A 16,756-nucleotide genomic window follows, 5' to 3' on the forward strand; every position below is an offset into this window, starting at 1 on the left:
AAGCTCGGCTGGGTCTGGCTTGCTTAGATAGGCAGCCAGACCCATCTCTTTTACAGATAAAGGACTTGATATACGAAATCCTGAGGACTCCACGGGCCATCAGCCAGCCATGCTCTTCGGTGGAAAGGCCTACAAAGAATAAAGTTCGTGGCCCCCTCCCCACAAAATTTTAAAAATCTAATAAAATCTGGTGTTTTAGTGCGACTTGGGGACAAAGAAAAGCACCTCACACTCAAGTGTACATAAGAGACTGAGTGTTCAGCATTGCCACCGCACCTCTTTCTGTATGTGTGGACCAGTGAGGCTGGAGAGGGGCGGGTAATCATCCCAAGACGGTTTTGCAGTGCTGCTATCCAGAGGGCACTGTGCTCCTGCACGGTGATGCCACTCTCTTCTCCCTCAATTCCTTCTCAAGGCCCCCATCTTTGGCAGTCCCAGGAAATGAACCTAGACCCTCGTAATTGCTAGGCGAGCACTCGCCTATTGAGCTACAACCCAACCCCTTTGCCAGTTGCTCTTTTCAAAGTTTCCACCCCTACCCAGACAGCCAGTGTCTATCAAGGGCATAGACTGGGGGATGTGAAAAAGGGTCAACCTGGCCTTACCTTGACTGAAATGGTGCCTCTCTTCTGAAGATGGTACCCTCCTGCTACTAGAAGAGCTCTGGCAGTGCTCTGAGAAACATGAATCCGGAGAGCTGCCAGAAACCAGACATTGGCTGATCACCATCTTGTCCCTGGGAGAGAGTCGGTGGGCAGGGGCTTCTTTGGAGAAGGGCCTGACATAGCTTCATTCTTTGTTTTCTATAACTTCTCATGAAACAAAGCACATAGCTGGGTACCATAATCCCAGCCATGGGATGCAAAAGCTGGTGGACTTGTAGTTCAAGACCAGTTTTAACTACATCATGACTAGGTAGATGTAGATAGATAGATAGATAGATAGATAGATAGATAGATAGATAGATAGATAGATAGATAGATGGATGGATGGATGGATGGATGGATGGATGGATGGATAGATAGATAGATAGATAGATAGATAGATAGATAGATAGATAGATAGATAGGCAGGCAGATAGATAGGCAGACAGACAGACAGACAAATTCTAAGTACAAATTATACCCAGTGTCTGGAACACATAGGTTGGGACCTTCAGCTCCCCAGGCATTGGTAAATTGGTAAGATACTAATGAATTAGTGTTTGGTTTAGGAACACGGAGAACCAGCTCATTCTGCAAGCTGGTGATCCCCATAAATTAAGGCTTACTGGGTTTCTTCCAATTCCGGGGATGAACTGAAGACAAACTACTGAAAATGTTACCATGACCAACGGTGCAGGTGGAACAATTTTGGAGCCTGCCTATGCAGCCAGCTTCCTGATTTACTGAAAACCTTTCCTTACACGCTGATAGGATAGGTTGACATGTGTGTTTTAAAGTTGGCTAATTAACTTTGTCAATGAGGTAGCTGTGTGTGTGCTTATACATTGGGAGCAATCAGTACGTTCAAAATGATAGCAACTCAAGTTCTCTGAAACTTAAACCACTGAGGAATATTTTTTCCATGTTTTAATTCAGAGATAGTGTGTGTGCACGCACACACACACACACACACACACACACACACAATATACTCTACATCAGAGATGGAACCACCACTACTCACAGGCTAGTCTGCCCACTATTTGTGTGGAACTGGATCTGGCATTTACATGTTTCTAAAACTACCCTTGAACTACAACATCAGAATTAAGTAGTTGCAACTGAGACTATATGGCCCCCAAAACCTAATATTTACATGTTTACTACAGAAAAGAAGCCAATATTCTCTAATGTGTGTGTTGTGTTTATATGCTTTCATTATGGGTAGGTTTGTTAAGAACAGGGAGAAAGTCCTGCTATATAAAATGCTAGCTTTGAAGGCATAACGACCCAAGTTTTGATCCCCGGCACCCACATAAAAGCTGGGTGTGGGTGCATATCTATAACTTCAGCCTTGGGAAGTGGAGACAGGTGAATTCTGAGAGCTCACAGGTCACCCAGCCCAGTCAGTCAGGGAACTTCAGCTTCAGGGAGACCTTGACTCAAAAATCAAGATGGAGAATAAGGTGGAGAGCTATAGAGAAAAATACATACGAGAGAGAGAGGGAGAGAGAGAGAGAGAGAGAGAGAGAGAGAGAGAGAGAGAGAGAGAGAGAGAGAGAGAGGAAGAAGAAGAAGAAGAAGAAGAAGAAGAAGAAGAAGAAGAAGAAGAAGAAGAAGAAGAAGAAGAAGAAGAAGAAGAAGAAGAGGAAGAGGAAGAGGAAGAGGAAGAGGAAGAGGAAGAAGAAGAGGAGGAGGAGGAGGAAGAGAAGAAGAAGAAGAAGAAGAAGAAGAGGAAGACAAAGAGGAAGAGGAAGAGGAAGAGGAAGAAGGAAGAGGAGGAGGAGAAGGAGGAGGAGGAGGAGGAGGAGAAGGAGAAGGAGAAGGAGAAGGAGAAGGAGAAGGAGAAGGAGAAGGAGAAGGAGAAGGAGAAGGAGAAGGAGAAGGAGAAGGAAGGAGAAGCAGCAGCAGCTCCATTGTGTGCACAGGAGGAAACATCACTGTCTACAGAACTGGTGCTCAAGTTGACTCCTGGGAATAGTGATCTTATCTTCCAGATGGAAAACGAGACAAAATGCAAATGAGCCTTCTAAAAATACCCACTGATCAAAGACAGGGCTAGGGGACAGGGATACTGTGCTCGCAGAGTGCGGCAAACGATACCCACGCAAACTGCTGCTTTCCATTCTGGAGGCCATGTTCACAGTGTCTCCAAACAGACAGTACCTGGGCATGGTGATTCCCACCACACCAGCCACCACAGGACCTAAGGAGGGAAGAATGGAAGGGTCTAACTGCCTGTTTTCCTCACGGCTGGGTTCCACACAGGCCATCAAGTCCATAGAGAAAGTTCATCTGACAAGTATTTTTTTAAGTGCCCGCCCGTTGGAGCGGCGCCTAGCACTATGGATCATCCAGTGCCTGCAAAGTATCTTTGGGTCCCACACACTTCCTGTAGAAATCAAGTCAAACCTTAACCACATTCCTTATGAACTGCAGATGTATCAAAGCCCACAGTGGCACAAACTTGGGGGATCACTTCTGGCTGGAGAACAGATTTGCTTTCCATTGGATAGTAGGACCATGGGAGTGGGGACCTCATGCCAAAGGAAACCATGAATCATTTTCCCAAAGGGGTATCAAGACATGAGCCTGCACCTACAGGGAGGCTGAGGCAGGAAGATTGCAAATTGGAGGCCAACTCCAGCTATGTTGCAAGACTCCCTCAAGGCTTTTTTCCCAAAAAGGTAATAAAAGAATACTAAACCAAGTAGGGTTCACTCATCTGCAAGTCATAAACACATGAGTTTGACCACTAAAAAAAAAAAAAAAAGAGTATAGCAAAGGAACACCAAAAGAGACAAATGAAGAAAATGTAGCCCATCATGACTCCCGCACTCTTCCTGCCTCTTGTTCTAAAACAGCCCAGACATTCTATGCATCCTTATTTGCAGCATGCAGCTCAGCAGACCGGAAATATTGATGCATTCTGCGGTACCTTGGCACTGTGACCATTTAATGATTGTGTGCCCGAAAGCCTCAGACAGAGGGCTCAAGCCCGGAGCTACCTGTGGCCAGGCAGGGACCCTCTGTCTTGGCCACCAGTTCTGTCTACCTGTGTGGAGGCCTATCCGGAGCTTGAGTCTCTCCTCAGGCATGTGCCCAATCTGGAAGTTGGTGGTGACACTGAGTAAATGCAAAGACATGGTGGCAATCTCATCCGCGTGTTGAGCTCCATTTCGGATAGGAAGCCCACTGGCCACCATATAGGCATCACCAATGGTTTCCACCTGGAAACAATACAACACAGCATCCTTAGGTTTCCATGAGGGAGGCATAAACAAAGGAGGAGATAGGGTTGCACAAGAAGACCCCCATTCTCAGTCCCTCTCTTGAGGCCTCAAACCCCAAAGCTTGTCACTCACTGATCTCCACTCCACCCAAATCCAGCATTTCTTCACATGTCTGTTCTTGTTCAGGTTCCTCCACAAGCATTCTTGCTCCCCACAGCCATTGCTTGCACCTCTAAGTCCTGATAACCCTGGTACTATATTTCCCTAGTTCGGAGTCAGAACCAGTTAGACAAGCAGCCACGTACAAGTTGGGTAAGTCCTGAAGGATTGCATGGATCTCTCAAGTGGAATCCATAGTAGCCAACCCAAAATGTCTTCATGCCACACAAAGACGCACACCATTCAATTAATTCACTCACATACATATAGACATTTGTATCACTAATCTGTGTTCCTCTATACCAGTTCTCTTAATAAAACCAGAGTCTTTACTGGCGTAGAAGTAACTGATGCCTAGAAGCCTATAGAAAGACTCTATATTAGGAAGACTCTATATTAGGGAATACTGCCGATGGGAACACTTACCGTCTGCTGACCCAAAAATTATAAAAGTCAATTACTCAACAAGTCTAACTTGGCTTCAAGACCACTTTTCCTCTCCTGAGAACCAACTTCATAAATACAAAGCAGATGGATATCCACCCATGCCAAGTGCCCCTGGGAAGAGAGTGCCAGAAGAAAAATTCCAGGAGACACTGTCCTAGGCAGAACAGGAGTAGAGATGAGCTCTTAAAGGCACATTATGCCATCCTTTCACCCTTGAATAGCTGTCATTTGTGGAGAATACTAGGAGATGCCCTCCAAGTGTCTGTCACTCAGGGACATGGCCACACTGTCCTCCAAACCTTGTCAGTCCCAGGACATAGGTAGAAGTAGAGGCAGAGTCATAAGTTGTGTACAGTTGGGAACAGTTAAAGCTGCCTAGCAGGTATGTTGAGGCACACAGTACACCCAATATTCCCCTAACCATGGTCTGACCCTCTCCACAAAGAGGTCTAACAACCCTCCAGGCAGCAACATCACCACTGCACACACAAAGTCACATCATCACCATTTTTGCTGTCCTCCTCTATGTTCTACTCACTCTGGGGGAGCATGTATAGACACGCCTTTGTAAATAACAGGCCATACTTGCCATCTCCCCCTTAGCCTGAATCATACCAACAAAAATGAGATCCCAAAGGATCTAAAGGTAACAGCTTTGAGCTTCCCAGGATCTGAAAGACACACACTCAGTACTGTCCAACACCTCCTTTCCAACATGTTTTTGGTGAGATTAAAATAATGGGTGGGGAAAAGATATCCACAGCAATACAGTGTGCATGGAGGCCAGAGGAAACCTCAGTTGTCCTCCTTTAGTCACTGTCCACCTTGGTTTTTTTGAGGCAGAGTCTCTCACTGGCCTGGAACTCACCAATTAAGATGGCTGGCCATAGAATCCCAGTAATCTACCTAATTCTGCCTCCATGGGGCTGAGAATTATGACCACAAGGCCCTGCTTATTTCTATGTGGGATCAGATTCAAGTCTTCCAGCTTGCAAGCTTTAGTGACTGAGTCATCTGCAGCTGCCACACAGTGACTCTGGATAAGCATTTACATTGGTGACTAATCAAGGCCCTTCCCAAGAAGACAGAGAGAACTAACATATCAGGGTTCTGCCATGCATTGAGAGGAACCATGATGTGGTCAATCCTCAGTCGGTCTGGAGACAGTGGATAAGTTGTCTACATCACGGTCCAGAGAATCTCAGCTCACCTTGTATACGTCATGGGTCTGTATTGTGTGATCAAACAAGCTGTACAGGTCATTGAGGAGCTTCACCACTTGCAAGGGGGAGCTGAGAGAACATAGTTTTGTGAATCCCACGATGTCAGAGAAAAAGATGGTGACAGACTCAAAATGTTCTGGTTCTACGGACTTTCCAGCTATTAGCTGTTCTCCAACGAAGCTGAAATCGGAGAAAGGGTAGATCTTAACCAGCTGAGAGTTATTTCTGCTTCCAAGGCTCCTGGCTGAGTCGATCCTTCTGCAGGCCCTCAGGCTTTGGTGGGCTAGGTTTACTTATTAAGTTTGCCATATAGAGGGGCTTCGTGACAAGCATTTATTCACTTTGGCATTTCCTCTAGAGAGATTTTCAAGTGGTTACTATAAACTGCAGGAGAGGGTGGAGATCGGGGACAGGTCACACATTAATGGCTTCGTTAAAAATAGTCTCTCACTGCAAACATCTTATTCCTTTCTAGAGCGTGTATAGTTTCGTGGTAAAGACTTGGTGTGCAGTGTGAAAATGAGTGCAACATTCCACAAAGCAATATGTTTACTTTAACCAACTGTTCTCTCACTGTGGGTGCATTCAATCCCCTATGCTCTGGAGCAGCGGCTCTCAACCTTCCGCACACCACAATGCTTTAATATGGTTCCTTGAGTTGTGATAAGCCCTGACCATGAAAATCATTTTCATGGCTGTTTCAAAACTGTGAACTTGCTACCGTTACAAATCTGAACATAAATACTTTTAGAGACAGAGGTTTGCCAAAGAGGCCATGACCTATAGGTTGAAAGCGACTGCTCTAGAAAGATATGCACCATTAATCTCAGCACTTGGGAGGCAGAAGCAGGAGGATCTCTGTGAGTTCAAAGACTAACTTGTTTACACAATACGTTCCAGGGCAGTCAGGGCTACAGACTGAGACCTATCTGAAAAGAAATAAAGAAAATAAATAAATACACCCCGATCCCACTCTTTGGGTGACATGCAAACGTACAAGCATTTCGAAAGTAAATGCTTCTATCTGGAGTTGAGAAGATGCACAGGTGGAAAAAGAACCAAAGTCAAAGCTCTTTTTTTTTTTTTTTTTAATTGATGCCATATTGAACTAGGCAAAGAAAGGTTTCATAGGTGTTAGTGCAAGACATGAAGCTAGCCTGCCATCTAATGGTTATATCCTGTTGCTGCATTCACCCCTTTCTATATAAACCACACTTCCATTTCTGTGGTTTGGAGAAGTTTGCCTGTATTTTCACTAACAAGGTGGATCAACTTGCCAGGTTTTGCACATACATACATACATATATACATACATACATACATACATACATACATACATACACACATACATACATATACGTATATACATATACATATATCCTTCCTAAATCCCTCCCTCCATCTCTCTCCCCCACCCCTACTTGTCCCCCTGCTTGGCCCCCTTTTACAAAGCTTGATCTTCTCTTAGAAAAAAGAACAATGGAACGTCTACTTCAGGTTGTCTTGGCCTGCCCACCGTTGCTCCTGAATACCTTGGCAACATGGTGGACAGGAGTTTCTCCACCTTTCTCTTCTCTGCCACCAGCTGGCAGGTCCGCTCCTCCACTACTTCCTCCAGATGACTGGCGTACATTTCCAGCTTGCCCATCATGCTATCCAAGATGCTCACCCTGCTTTAGAAAAAGGCAAATGTTAGCATCCTCTCCCAGGAACCATAGGACCACAGTGGATAAACAACTCCCAAACACATATCCCAGAAAGACATTTCATGTCCTTAGGGGTGTGCTACTGAAAGACTGCCCATGGCAGCAGCAAGTTCCCGGCCCTGAGCTGAAGCTGTGCCCTTTGTTCCTCTGGGCCTCAGTTTACTCATCTGAAAAATGTACCTTGCATGTGGTTCTCTGGGATTCCTGGGAGCTAATATGTATAAACTGCCTAGGAGTGAGTCTTGCAGCCAGCAGACATGCAACAGTGGACTTTGATGGTTCGCCTTCCCTTCCCAGCATGCTCCTTGCCATGGTCTCAACCAAGTCAAATGGTACAGAATGCAGAATGGGGCATTTCTCAGATTGCCCAACACAGATCATGTCTAGATTCCATAGGAGTGCATTCCAGAAAGCCCCCCCCCATGAAATCGCTTAAATTCCTCACCTTTTAGATGAGAAGACTAAGACTCAAATAGGAAATAAGTTTGTCTTAATGTTGGGACCATATAATCTGAGTAAAAAGTCAAGGATATATTTAACGATCCAAGATACATTGTGTTAGTTAGCAAAGTATACGTTGTGGAGACATTATATTTTATAACATTACTACCAAGATTTCATGTATAGTAAAATAATATAAAAATTAGCAATTAAAAAAAAAACATTTTGACCTGGAGAAGAACACAGGCGCCAACAATGCCAAGTTAAATGAGCAAATTAAATTAGTTAAATGAGTAAACGTCTTCAAGCCAAGGTTCTTTCTGTCTCCTCAAGCTAAAATTAAACATTTAATATGTATTAAAAATTATAGCATCAGGCCAGGAGTGGTGACACACACCCTTCATCCCAGCCCTGGGGAGGTAATGGCAGGCAAACTTCTGTGAGTTTAAGACAAGCTTAGTCTACTTAGGGAAATCCTAGGGAGTTCCAAGCCAGACAGAGCTACATAGTAAGAATGTATCTCAAAAGGAAAAGGAAAGAAAGAGATACAATTATGGGGCTGGAAAGATGGCTTGGTGGTTAATAATGCTTTCTGCTTGGTTGCCAGCACCCAAAAAGCAGCTTACGACTACCTGTAACTCCAGTTCCAGGGAATCTGACACCAACTTCTGGCATCGCATGACACATGTACACGTAAATAAGTACTTTTTTTTAGTTGACACTGTCAGCCTGATATGTAGAAAGCTGCCATTGTAAAGGAGATTTGAGAGGTAGGTGTAACCCGAAGTCAATAACCAACTACCCTTGCCTATCATACACAAGGCCCTGGATTTGACCCTCAGCTCTCTAGAAGAAAGCAAATGAGTGATAATCTAAAGTTGGCAAGTGACTTTTATCATATAGTCCAGCACCAAATTAATTAGTTTTCATCCTTAGAATAAGAATTTGAAAAATAGGGCTGGAGAGATGGCTCAGCGGTTAAGAGCACTGACTACTCTTCCAGAGGTCCTGAGTTCAATTCCCAACAAACATATGGTAGCTCACAACCATCTGTAATGGGATCCGATGCCCTTTTTTGGCGTTTCTGAAGACAGCAAGAGTGTACTCACATACATAAAATAAATAAATAAATAATTCTTTTAAAAAATTTTTGAAAAATATACTAAGGCAGTGTCAAAATGGCCTGAGAAAGCGCCTTGACTGATGAGAGATGTCTGAATGGGCCCAGAGGGCAGTGGCATTGCTAATGTCTGCTCTGTGTTCACAAAAGAGATTGAAGACTCCACCTGAGCCAGCATGTAGAACTTTGCATATGGTGGGCATTACGTGGGAACATGATGACAGGAGAGGATGGGTAAGAGTCAGGAGAGGAGGAAAGAGGAGGGAAGGGAAGAAATGGAACAGAAGGGAAAGGGATGGGAGGAAGGGAAGGGAGGAGAGAAGCGCCACACAGACTGTTACGACATAAATGAACACCGAGTACATGCTACTAAGTAAAGGGAGCTGGCGTGGAAGGAGGTGAGAAGTGTGCATGATCTGGTAACGAGGTCTAGAGAGTCCTGGACATGATTTTCTTTTCAATTCCCAATGGCTACATGACCAGAAGGAAGAATCTACTGCACATGTAACTTACCCTCTTGGACTGGCTTCTCGTAACGTCTTCTTGATGGAAGGGAAGGCAGGCCTCTGCTCTGGAGATTCAGCCCAACATGCCCTCACCAGGGCCACAATCCTTTCGTCACCTTTATCCTCTAACAGGGACGGCCGAAGTGGAACCGGTGCCCGGGAGTCTTTAATGCAGCTGATGATTTCTGAAACCCATTAGGGGTTTGGATGAACAAGCTAGATAGTCTTGCCATTCAAGACACAACTATCTAAGTGGTGATGTCATTCTCCAGTTAAAAAGCAAAGTAAAGACAAACGATGTATTTAAATCCCAGGGTGAACTAGATGTTCATAGATGTTCTAGATCCTGCTAGAAAATTAAAGAGTCCAGTGGAAATGTAGACATGGCTTCTGACCCAACAGTTTGCAAACTGAAGCTTTTTAAAATAGAGCCCTTCTGAGTGATGTCCCAAATTGAGAAGCATGTGGTGCCCAAGTCTCCAAAGTGTGCTTCATGAAACTTTGTTTCCCATGCTTCATAAAAGTGATTTTAATGAATAAATGCTACTGTCTCCCTGCCTGTCTACTTTTGGAAACCTGGGTCCTTTCCCTTCTCTGTTGACTTCTAGCAGCACTTTTTAAAGATTCCATTCCCACTTTTTAAAAAAGGAAATATTTTGAGAGCAAGGCATACATATTTTAGTATAAAGATACTATGTTGCAGAATATAAATGAACAACAACTTCATGCTACTAAGCCAAGAGAGCCCTAAAAGAGTTGTGTACATGATCTGGTAATGAGGTCTAGAAAAGCAAAATTCTAGACAGGATGTGGTTGAGAGTTTTGGAGATGGCTGAGTAGGTAAATGGGGAGAGAGTAGATGTTCCGTTAGATAGTATAATGATGGGCACACGGGCACTAACTATTTGATAACACCTAGGGAAGCTCATAGAGCAGTTAGGTTTAAAAAATAAAAACACTGAATAGATAGATAGATAGATAGATAGATAGATAGATAGATAGATAGATAGATAGATAGATAGATAGATAGATGGAAATGGGACTCAGGGCTTAAGGAAAGAGTCTAACTGTGCTATGTGTATGTGATTTTGCTAAAACTAGGGCAGGAGAAAGTGCAGAGCCTACTTAATGCCTGAAACAAGGCAAGAAGACAAAAGGAGCTACTTCAATTCTTCTGTTCACAGCTACTATGTTGCAGTTACTTCTCCCGAGGTCCTGTGAAGACCTGCTGCCTCTGTTTTAGTTGGAGAACTATGGATGGTGGTGAGATCAAGTTGGCCGTGTCACTATGAACTCATGCTTAGCTTAATAAAGATGCAGATGTATGTCTGTATCTTACATGTTCAAGTATGGGTTATTATACACATCTACATTCCCACCTACCAAAGACAGACTGGAAACAACAGTACTGTCCAAGTATCACCATCTAAAGAAAGAAGCCAGGGCTGCTTAGAGAATGGCCTGCTTCTTGTACTGAGTAGGGGATGTGTAGTACTGAATATGGGGTATGTAGTACTGAGTTGGGGGGTGTGGTACCGAGTGGAGGTGTCGTACTGTATAGGGGTGTGTATTACTGAGTGGGGTGTGTAATCTGAGCAGAGGTGTGTAGTACTGTGTAGAGGTGTATAATACTGAGCAGGGGTGTGTAGTACTGAGCAGGGGGTGTGTAGCACTGAGTGAGGGTGTGTAGTACTGAGCAGGAGGATGTGTAGTACTGAGTGGGATGTGTAGTACTGAACAGGGAGTGTGTGGTATTGTGTAGGGGGTGTGTAGCACTGAGTGAGGGTGTGTAATATTGCGTGGGAGTGTGTAATACTGAGTGGAGTTGTGCAAAAACAAGTCTAGGGCCTCTATAGCACCAGAAGGTAGAAAAGCACTCAAAAGTGAAGGAAAATACAATGGTAGTTATGTGTCCAGAGACCATGCTACCAACTGAAATTGGACAGCCAGAAATGGAACCATTTGAGCCACAATAAGGAGAACGTTTCCGTGAGTCCATATTGATAGATATCAACAACTGATGGCACAGATAAAAGGAATCAAGTAGACGAATCTAACAGGGAAGTCTGCACAATATCTACAGAAATCCTTGATTTAATACGGCCTATGCATAGTGGCTTCCTTCCAACATGGAAGGATAAAATCAAGAAGTCTGCAACAGAGACATCAACCAGGACTAACTCTCTCAGATCACCAAAATCAGCCTCGACTTGGACAGCTGTGTTCACAGTTGCATCATTAAAAACAGTCAATGTCACAAAAGTGACAATTTATGTCAACAAAGCTTGTCCCCATAACCCCAGAACAGCCACGAGAAAAAGAAAAGGTCAGACGTTCCAAATGAGAAGCCATGTGCACAGTTTCTGACCAGCAGCTGGGGAAAATGGCTCCCTGGGTAAAGTATTTGCCATGAATCCCCAGAATCTGTGTAAATGCCTGGTGGGTGTGCCTACAATACCAGCCCTTACAAAGTAGTGACAGGGGTTTTCCCAAGCAAGCTACCAAGCCAGGATAGCCATAAAAGCAAGCTCTGTGTTCTGTGAGAGACCCTGCTTTGATGTTTAGGTTGGAGAGCTGTAGGGAGCAACCTTTGGCTTCCACACAGGCATATACAAGCATGTGCACCCACACACACATACGCACAAATGCACAGGCAAACACACATAGGTGCATACACAGATCATACACATGTCAAACAAACCTGATCGGTACTCCTCAAAAGTTTCAAGGTGGGGGACAGAGGCATTGTGCAGGGACGCATAAGACAGAAACTAAACACAATGTGACACCCAAGCAGGATGCTAAGATTACAAACTATAGGTAGCTGGGTTTGTGGTGCCCTCCTGAAATTCCAGGCCTGAGGAGGCCGGCACAAAGATGACTTCAAGTAGGAGGGCAGCCTGGCCTGCACTTTGACTTCCGGACCAGCCAAAGTGGCAAAATGAGATTCAGTCTAAAACAAAACAAAATGGTTTGCGAGCTTTGTCTTTGAGTATACATTGTAATGCCTAAAACACATTCTGAAACAACTGAAGCACTTATCCTTTGTCTTGGCAGGTAGGCGGGACATTGGCCTGCGGTGGGGGAGGTTGAGTAAACACTCCTGGGCCTGCCGGTTCCTATATTTCCAGGAGAACAGGTTTGGAGAGGAGCTTGAAACAGTACTTTATTAAGTCTCCAGTGCTACTGGCCCAGAGACAATGAGACCAAGTCCAGTTCGTCTCAAATGTGCCTTAGCAGGGATTCTAATGGCAGTGTAGAGTCTCAGGCCTCCCTGCAGACCTACTGAGCTAGAAACCTGAGCCAGAGCAAGGGAGAGCAGCAATTCTGTAGTTTGTCAAGCCTCTAGGTTATTCCAGCACCCACTAGAGTTTGAGAACCACTGGGTTGCTATGCACAGGGACCCGGGTTTATTTGTAGGAAAGCATGAGAGGCAAATAGAAGTTTATCTGTCTATAATCCAAGCGCACACTCTATTTCTCCTAGGTACACTACTGTGGAGACACAGTCCCCTCTGACCAACCTGCAGTTGTTGCCGTGAGAAGCACGTTGACTGTCTCAGAATGTAGTGGCCAGGTACAAACGGAGGTAGGGCTCCCGAATTGAAGGTGATTTCTACCTGGACTCAGCTGGGGATGTTCATTGGCTTGGTTCCAAATTCAGGAGTGCCTGGCTGGATCTTGAATTTCGCTTAGCTCTGAAGTATTTACTTTAAACAACTTTAGTTTGGGGGCGTGAAGCTCAGCTGCTCAGTGTGTGTGTTCAAGGACTTGTTTCAGAATATATTTCAGACATTCAAGTGTAGACACTGTAAACGGAAACTCCAGTTTCAGTGTAGAAACTGGAGTGTGGTGGTTTGAATATGCTCGGCCCAAGGAGTGGCACTATTCCAAGGTGTGACCTTGTTGGAGGAAGTGTGTCACTGCGGGGGCGGGCTTTGAGACCCTCCTCCTAGCTTCCTGGAAGCCGGTCTTCTCCTGTTTACCCTCAAAAGGAGGTTAGAGCTCTCAGCTCCTCCTCCAGCACCATGTTTGTCTGAGCCCTGCCGTGCTTCCTTCCATGATGATAGTGGACTGAACCTCTGTACCTGCAAGTTAACCCCCAATTAAATGTCCCTCCTAAGAGTTTCCTTGGTCATCGTGTGTGTTTACAAACACTAACTAACTAAGACACTGGAGTTTGATTTAAAAGAAACTGCCGGGGCTGGGGAGATAGCTCAGCGGTTAAGAGCACTGACTGCTCTTCCAGAGGTCCTGAGTTCAAATCCCAGCAACCACATGGTGGCTCACAACCATCTGTAATGGGATCTGATGCCCTCTTCTGGTGTGTCTGAAGACAGCTACAGTATACTCATATAAATAAAATAATAAAAGAAAATAAAAAATAAAAAGAAACTGCCCACACTCACAGAAGTTTCTGGCTTCATAGTCTAAAAACCTATCTCTTTTGCTGTGCTTTTTTCCCCCACAATTTGGAGTGTGTGCATGCATGTGTGCGTATGTGTGTGCAAGTGCATATTGGTGTATTTGCCACCCTCATAATCTCTTGTTTCTTTCCCACCACGTCCCTCCACCCCCTCCCCACACCCAAGCCCCTTAGTCCCATGAGCATCGTACTCCAGCTTTACCCTCTGGAGCTGCCTCAAGGTCCTCAAAGGGCCCGTGGGCCTGCTGGTGGATCAGGTCCCTCAGGAGAATGGCAAAGCTGTAAACGTCTCCCTGCGGGGTGCCGGACCAGGGAAGCTCCCGAAGCCGCAACAGTTCTGGGGCTGTCCAGTAGAGCTCTGCAAGACAGTGGGGTACCACTTTGAAGCAAGAAAGAAGGTACCTCGAGGGCACAGCATCCTGAGAGGTTGGCCCTGTGAGAGTCTGACTGGGAAGGTTTGCAATGTCTGTAAGAAGGGACCCGTGGGGAAAAATAACCTAAGGAGGACATTCTCATACGAGCTCATCGTAGTTTACCCAGTACCATGGTACAATAACTGTTTCTGTTTATAAAATGATAAGCTCATGTGTAAATCTAATCATTGGTTAAAATATATTTCTATATGTTTTTAAATCAGTAAATGTTTCATTTGTTTCATATACATACCTAGAATCTCATATGTGTGTGTATAGAGTCATATATATATATATATATATATATATATATATATATATATATACATACTGAGTGAAAAGGGGTCATGTAAAAATAAATTAAGTTCAGACCTGGGAGCCTACACACTCCTGTTGTCAGCTGGCTTTAAAAAACCTGTGTGCCAGCTAGTTTTATGTCAGCTTGACCCGGGCTAGAGTTACCCGAAAGTAGGAAACTTCAATAGAGAAAACACCTCCATAATTTTGGCTATAGAGCAAAATGAACAGTTGGTGATGGAGATCACATCCCGTCGTGGGTGGAGCCATCTCTGGCTGGGCTCTATGAGAAAGTACAAGCAAGCCCTGGGGAGCAAGCCAGTAAGCAGCACTCCTCCATGGCTTCAGCATCAGCTCCTGCCTCCAGGTTCCTGCCCCATTAGAGTTCCTATCCTGACTTCCTTGGATAAATGGTAATGCAGAAGTGTTAAACCAAACAGATGACCCTTTCCTCCTTAAATGCTTTTGATCGTGGTGTTTTCTCAGAGCAATGGTGGCTCTAAGTAGGACAGCCTGGCGGATCTCATCAACTACACTGAGAACATAAAATGAAAACAAGAAGGGACATAGAGGGCAAAAGAGGAGAGCAAGAGTAGCTTTAGTGGCCCGATTTAAATGAAAACCAGACTCCTAGCACAGACTTCACAGCAGCGGTTCTCAACCTTCCCAATGCTGCACCCCTTTACTACAGTTCCTCATGTTGTGGCTACTTCAGAACTGTAATTTTGCTACTGTTATGAATCGTAGGGTAGACATTTTTGAAGATGGAGGTTCGCCAAAGGGGTTGCAACCCTCGGGTTGAGAACGGCTGCCTTACACCACAGATTCAGGCCACCCCGTGGTGATTTATTCCCTCCCTCTCCATGGATGAACTAAACGACACTGTTCCATCATCTGGAAAGGAAAAACTACCCATGGGTCCCCATGCAAGTCGGCATCATGAAGCAAAGGCAGACAAGAGACCCTCTGACCATTTAGCCCACAGCAAGTGGATCTAAACTCTGCCAGTGGCTACCTGAATGGTCCGTGGCCTCCTGGTTGTAGATCCTGCAGGTGCTGCCGTGCTTGAACTCCCACAACCCGAATCCTGCCAGCTTCAGCTGCATGTGACTGTCTACCAGACAGTTGGAAGGTTTCAGGTTGCCGTGAGACCTCAGTGGGCTCCCGTGGAGGAACAGCATGCCCTGCAAGAGTAATCATGAGCGTAGGAAACAGAGCCAGAGGACGCTGCTCGAAGCAGTGCACAGACACACGGTGCCTCTGCTTGTTCTAGAAAAGCCGCCAGCTCCTTGTCTAGGAAGCTGACTTAGGCGGAAGTCTACTTATGACTTAGGCAGAAAGCTACTTACGACTACTCGATAGGAAATCAGGAAGGCAAGCCCGGCTATAAATTAGAATACCCTCGTTGTCAGGAACTCTAGTTCAAATCTCAGCTCCGCTACTGGGCAGAGGGAAAGTTGCTAGCTACAAAACAAACACCACCCCCAGCTCCGGAAAAAAAAAAAAAAAAGCACCACGCAATGCTTGGGCCTCCGATCTAAGAGCCTGTGTTAGCGGCAGAATCCATAGGTATACCTCAAGCAGAGCCTGTGTATTTAGGGCCCAGAAGGAAGCATGCTCAGAACCGGGGAGCCGGTGCTTAACGTGGAAGGTGTTTGTAACAGGCTATAAAAAAGCAGGAAAACACACGGCCAGCCAAGGGAGGGTGTAGGGTTTTTTCCAGAGCACTGGGGCTTTTCCATGGGCGGGAGGGGCTAACGGAGCATCTGAGGCTGAGGCAGAATGTTTATTTTAGGAAGGTAAGGGGAGGAGTAACTTTTAAGAAAAAGCCATCCCAAGGCAGACGTGGAGTTGTAAGAGGAAGGTCAAGGGGAAAGGCCGGAATGCCCTTCCTTGTTCTGAAATAACGTGGATTCAGCATTTCGGAGCTCTTGGGGTTTTGTTTGTTTTTTGTTGTTGTTGTGTTGTTTTGAGTTTGGTTTGTTTTTTTGTTTGTTTGTTTGTTTCTGTTTTTGTTTTGTTTTGTTTTGTTTTGTACTGCTGTCAAAGCTCGGGATATCTTCATTTTTGGAATTGTGGGCAGAAAAAGCGACAACAAGCCCAGTCTGTCTGGGTACAAGGTCAACACCAAACGTGTGAACC

General features: G+C 45.0%; 1 protein-coding gene across 3 annotated transcripts in view; it reads right to left on the reverse strand.

The window, feature by feature from the left end:
- The window catches only part of Gucy2g (guanylate cyclase 2G), a 43,786-nt gene that overhangs the window by 2,973 nt on the left and 24,057 nt on the right, over window positions 1-16,756 (reverse strand). The window contains exons 1-9 of one of the 3 annotated variants that reach the window (XM_039097457.2): window positions 16,190-16,311; window positions 15,630-15,798; window positions 14,107-14,262; window positions 9,487-9,664; window positions 7,239-7,379; window positions 5,694-5,886; window positions 3,700-3,874; window positions 2,752-2,850; window positions 606-697 (exon numbers count right to left, since the gene is read on the reverse strand). In XM_039097457.2, the coding sequence (XP_038953385.1) occupies window positions 606-697; window positions 2,752-2,850; window positions 3,700-3,874; window positions 5,694-5,886; window positions 7,239-7,379; window positions 9,487-9,664; window positions 14,107-14,262; window positions 15,630-15,795 (1,200 nt within the window). In that variant the 5' untranslated portion in view covers window positions 15,796-15,798; window positions 16,190-16,311. Of the gene's footprint in view, window positions 1-605; window positions 698-2,751; window positions 2,851-3,699; window positions 3,875-5,693; window positions 5,887-7,238; window positions 7,380-9,486; window positions 9,665-14,106; window positions 14,263-15,629; window positions 15,799-15,963; window positions 16,113-16,189; window positions 16,312-16,756 lie in introns of those variants that run through there. The other 2 variants (XM_039097497.2, NM_139042.2) reach the window with 2 other exon arrangements.

Source organism: Rattus norvegicus, chromosome 1 (genome assembly GCF_036323735.1).
Source record: "Rattus norvegicus strain BN/NHsdMcwi chromosome 1, GRCr8, whole genome shotgun sequence".
NCBI classification, from domain to species: Eukaryota; Metazoa; Chordata; class Mammalia; order Rodentia; family Muridae; genus Rattus; species Rattus norvegicus.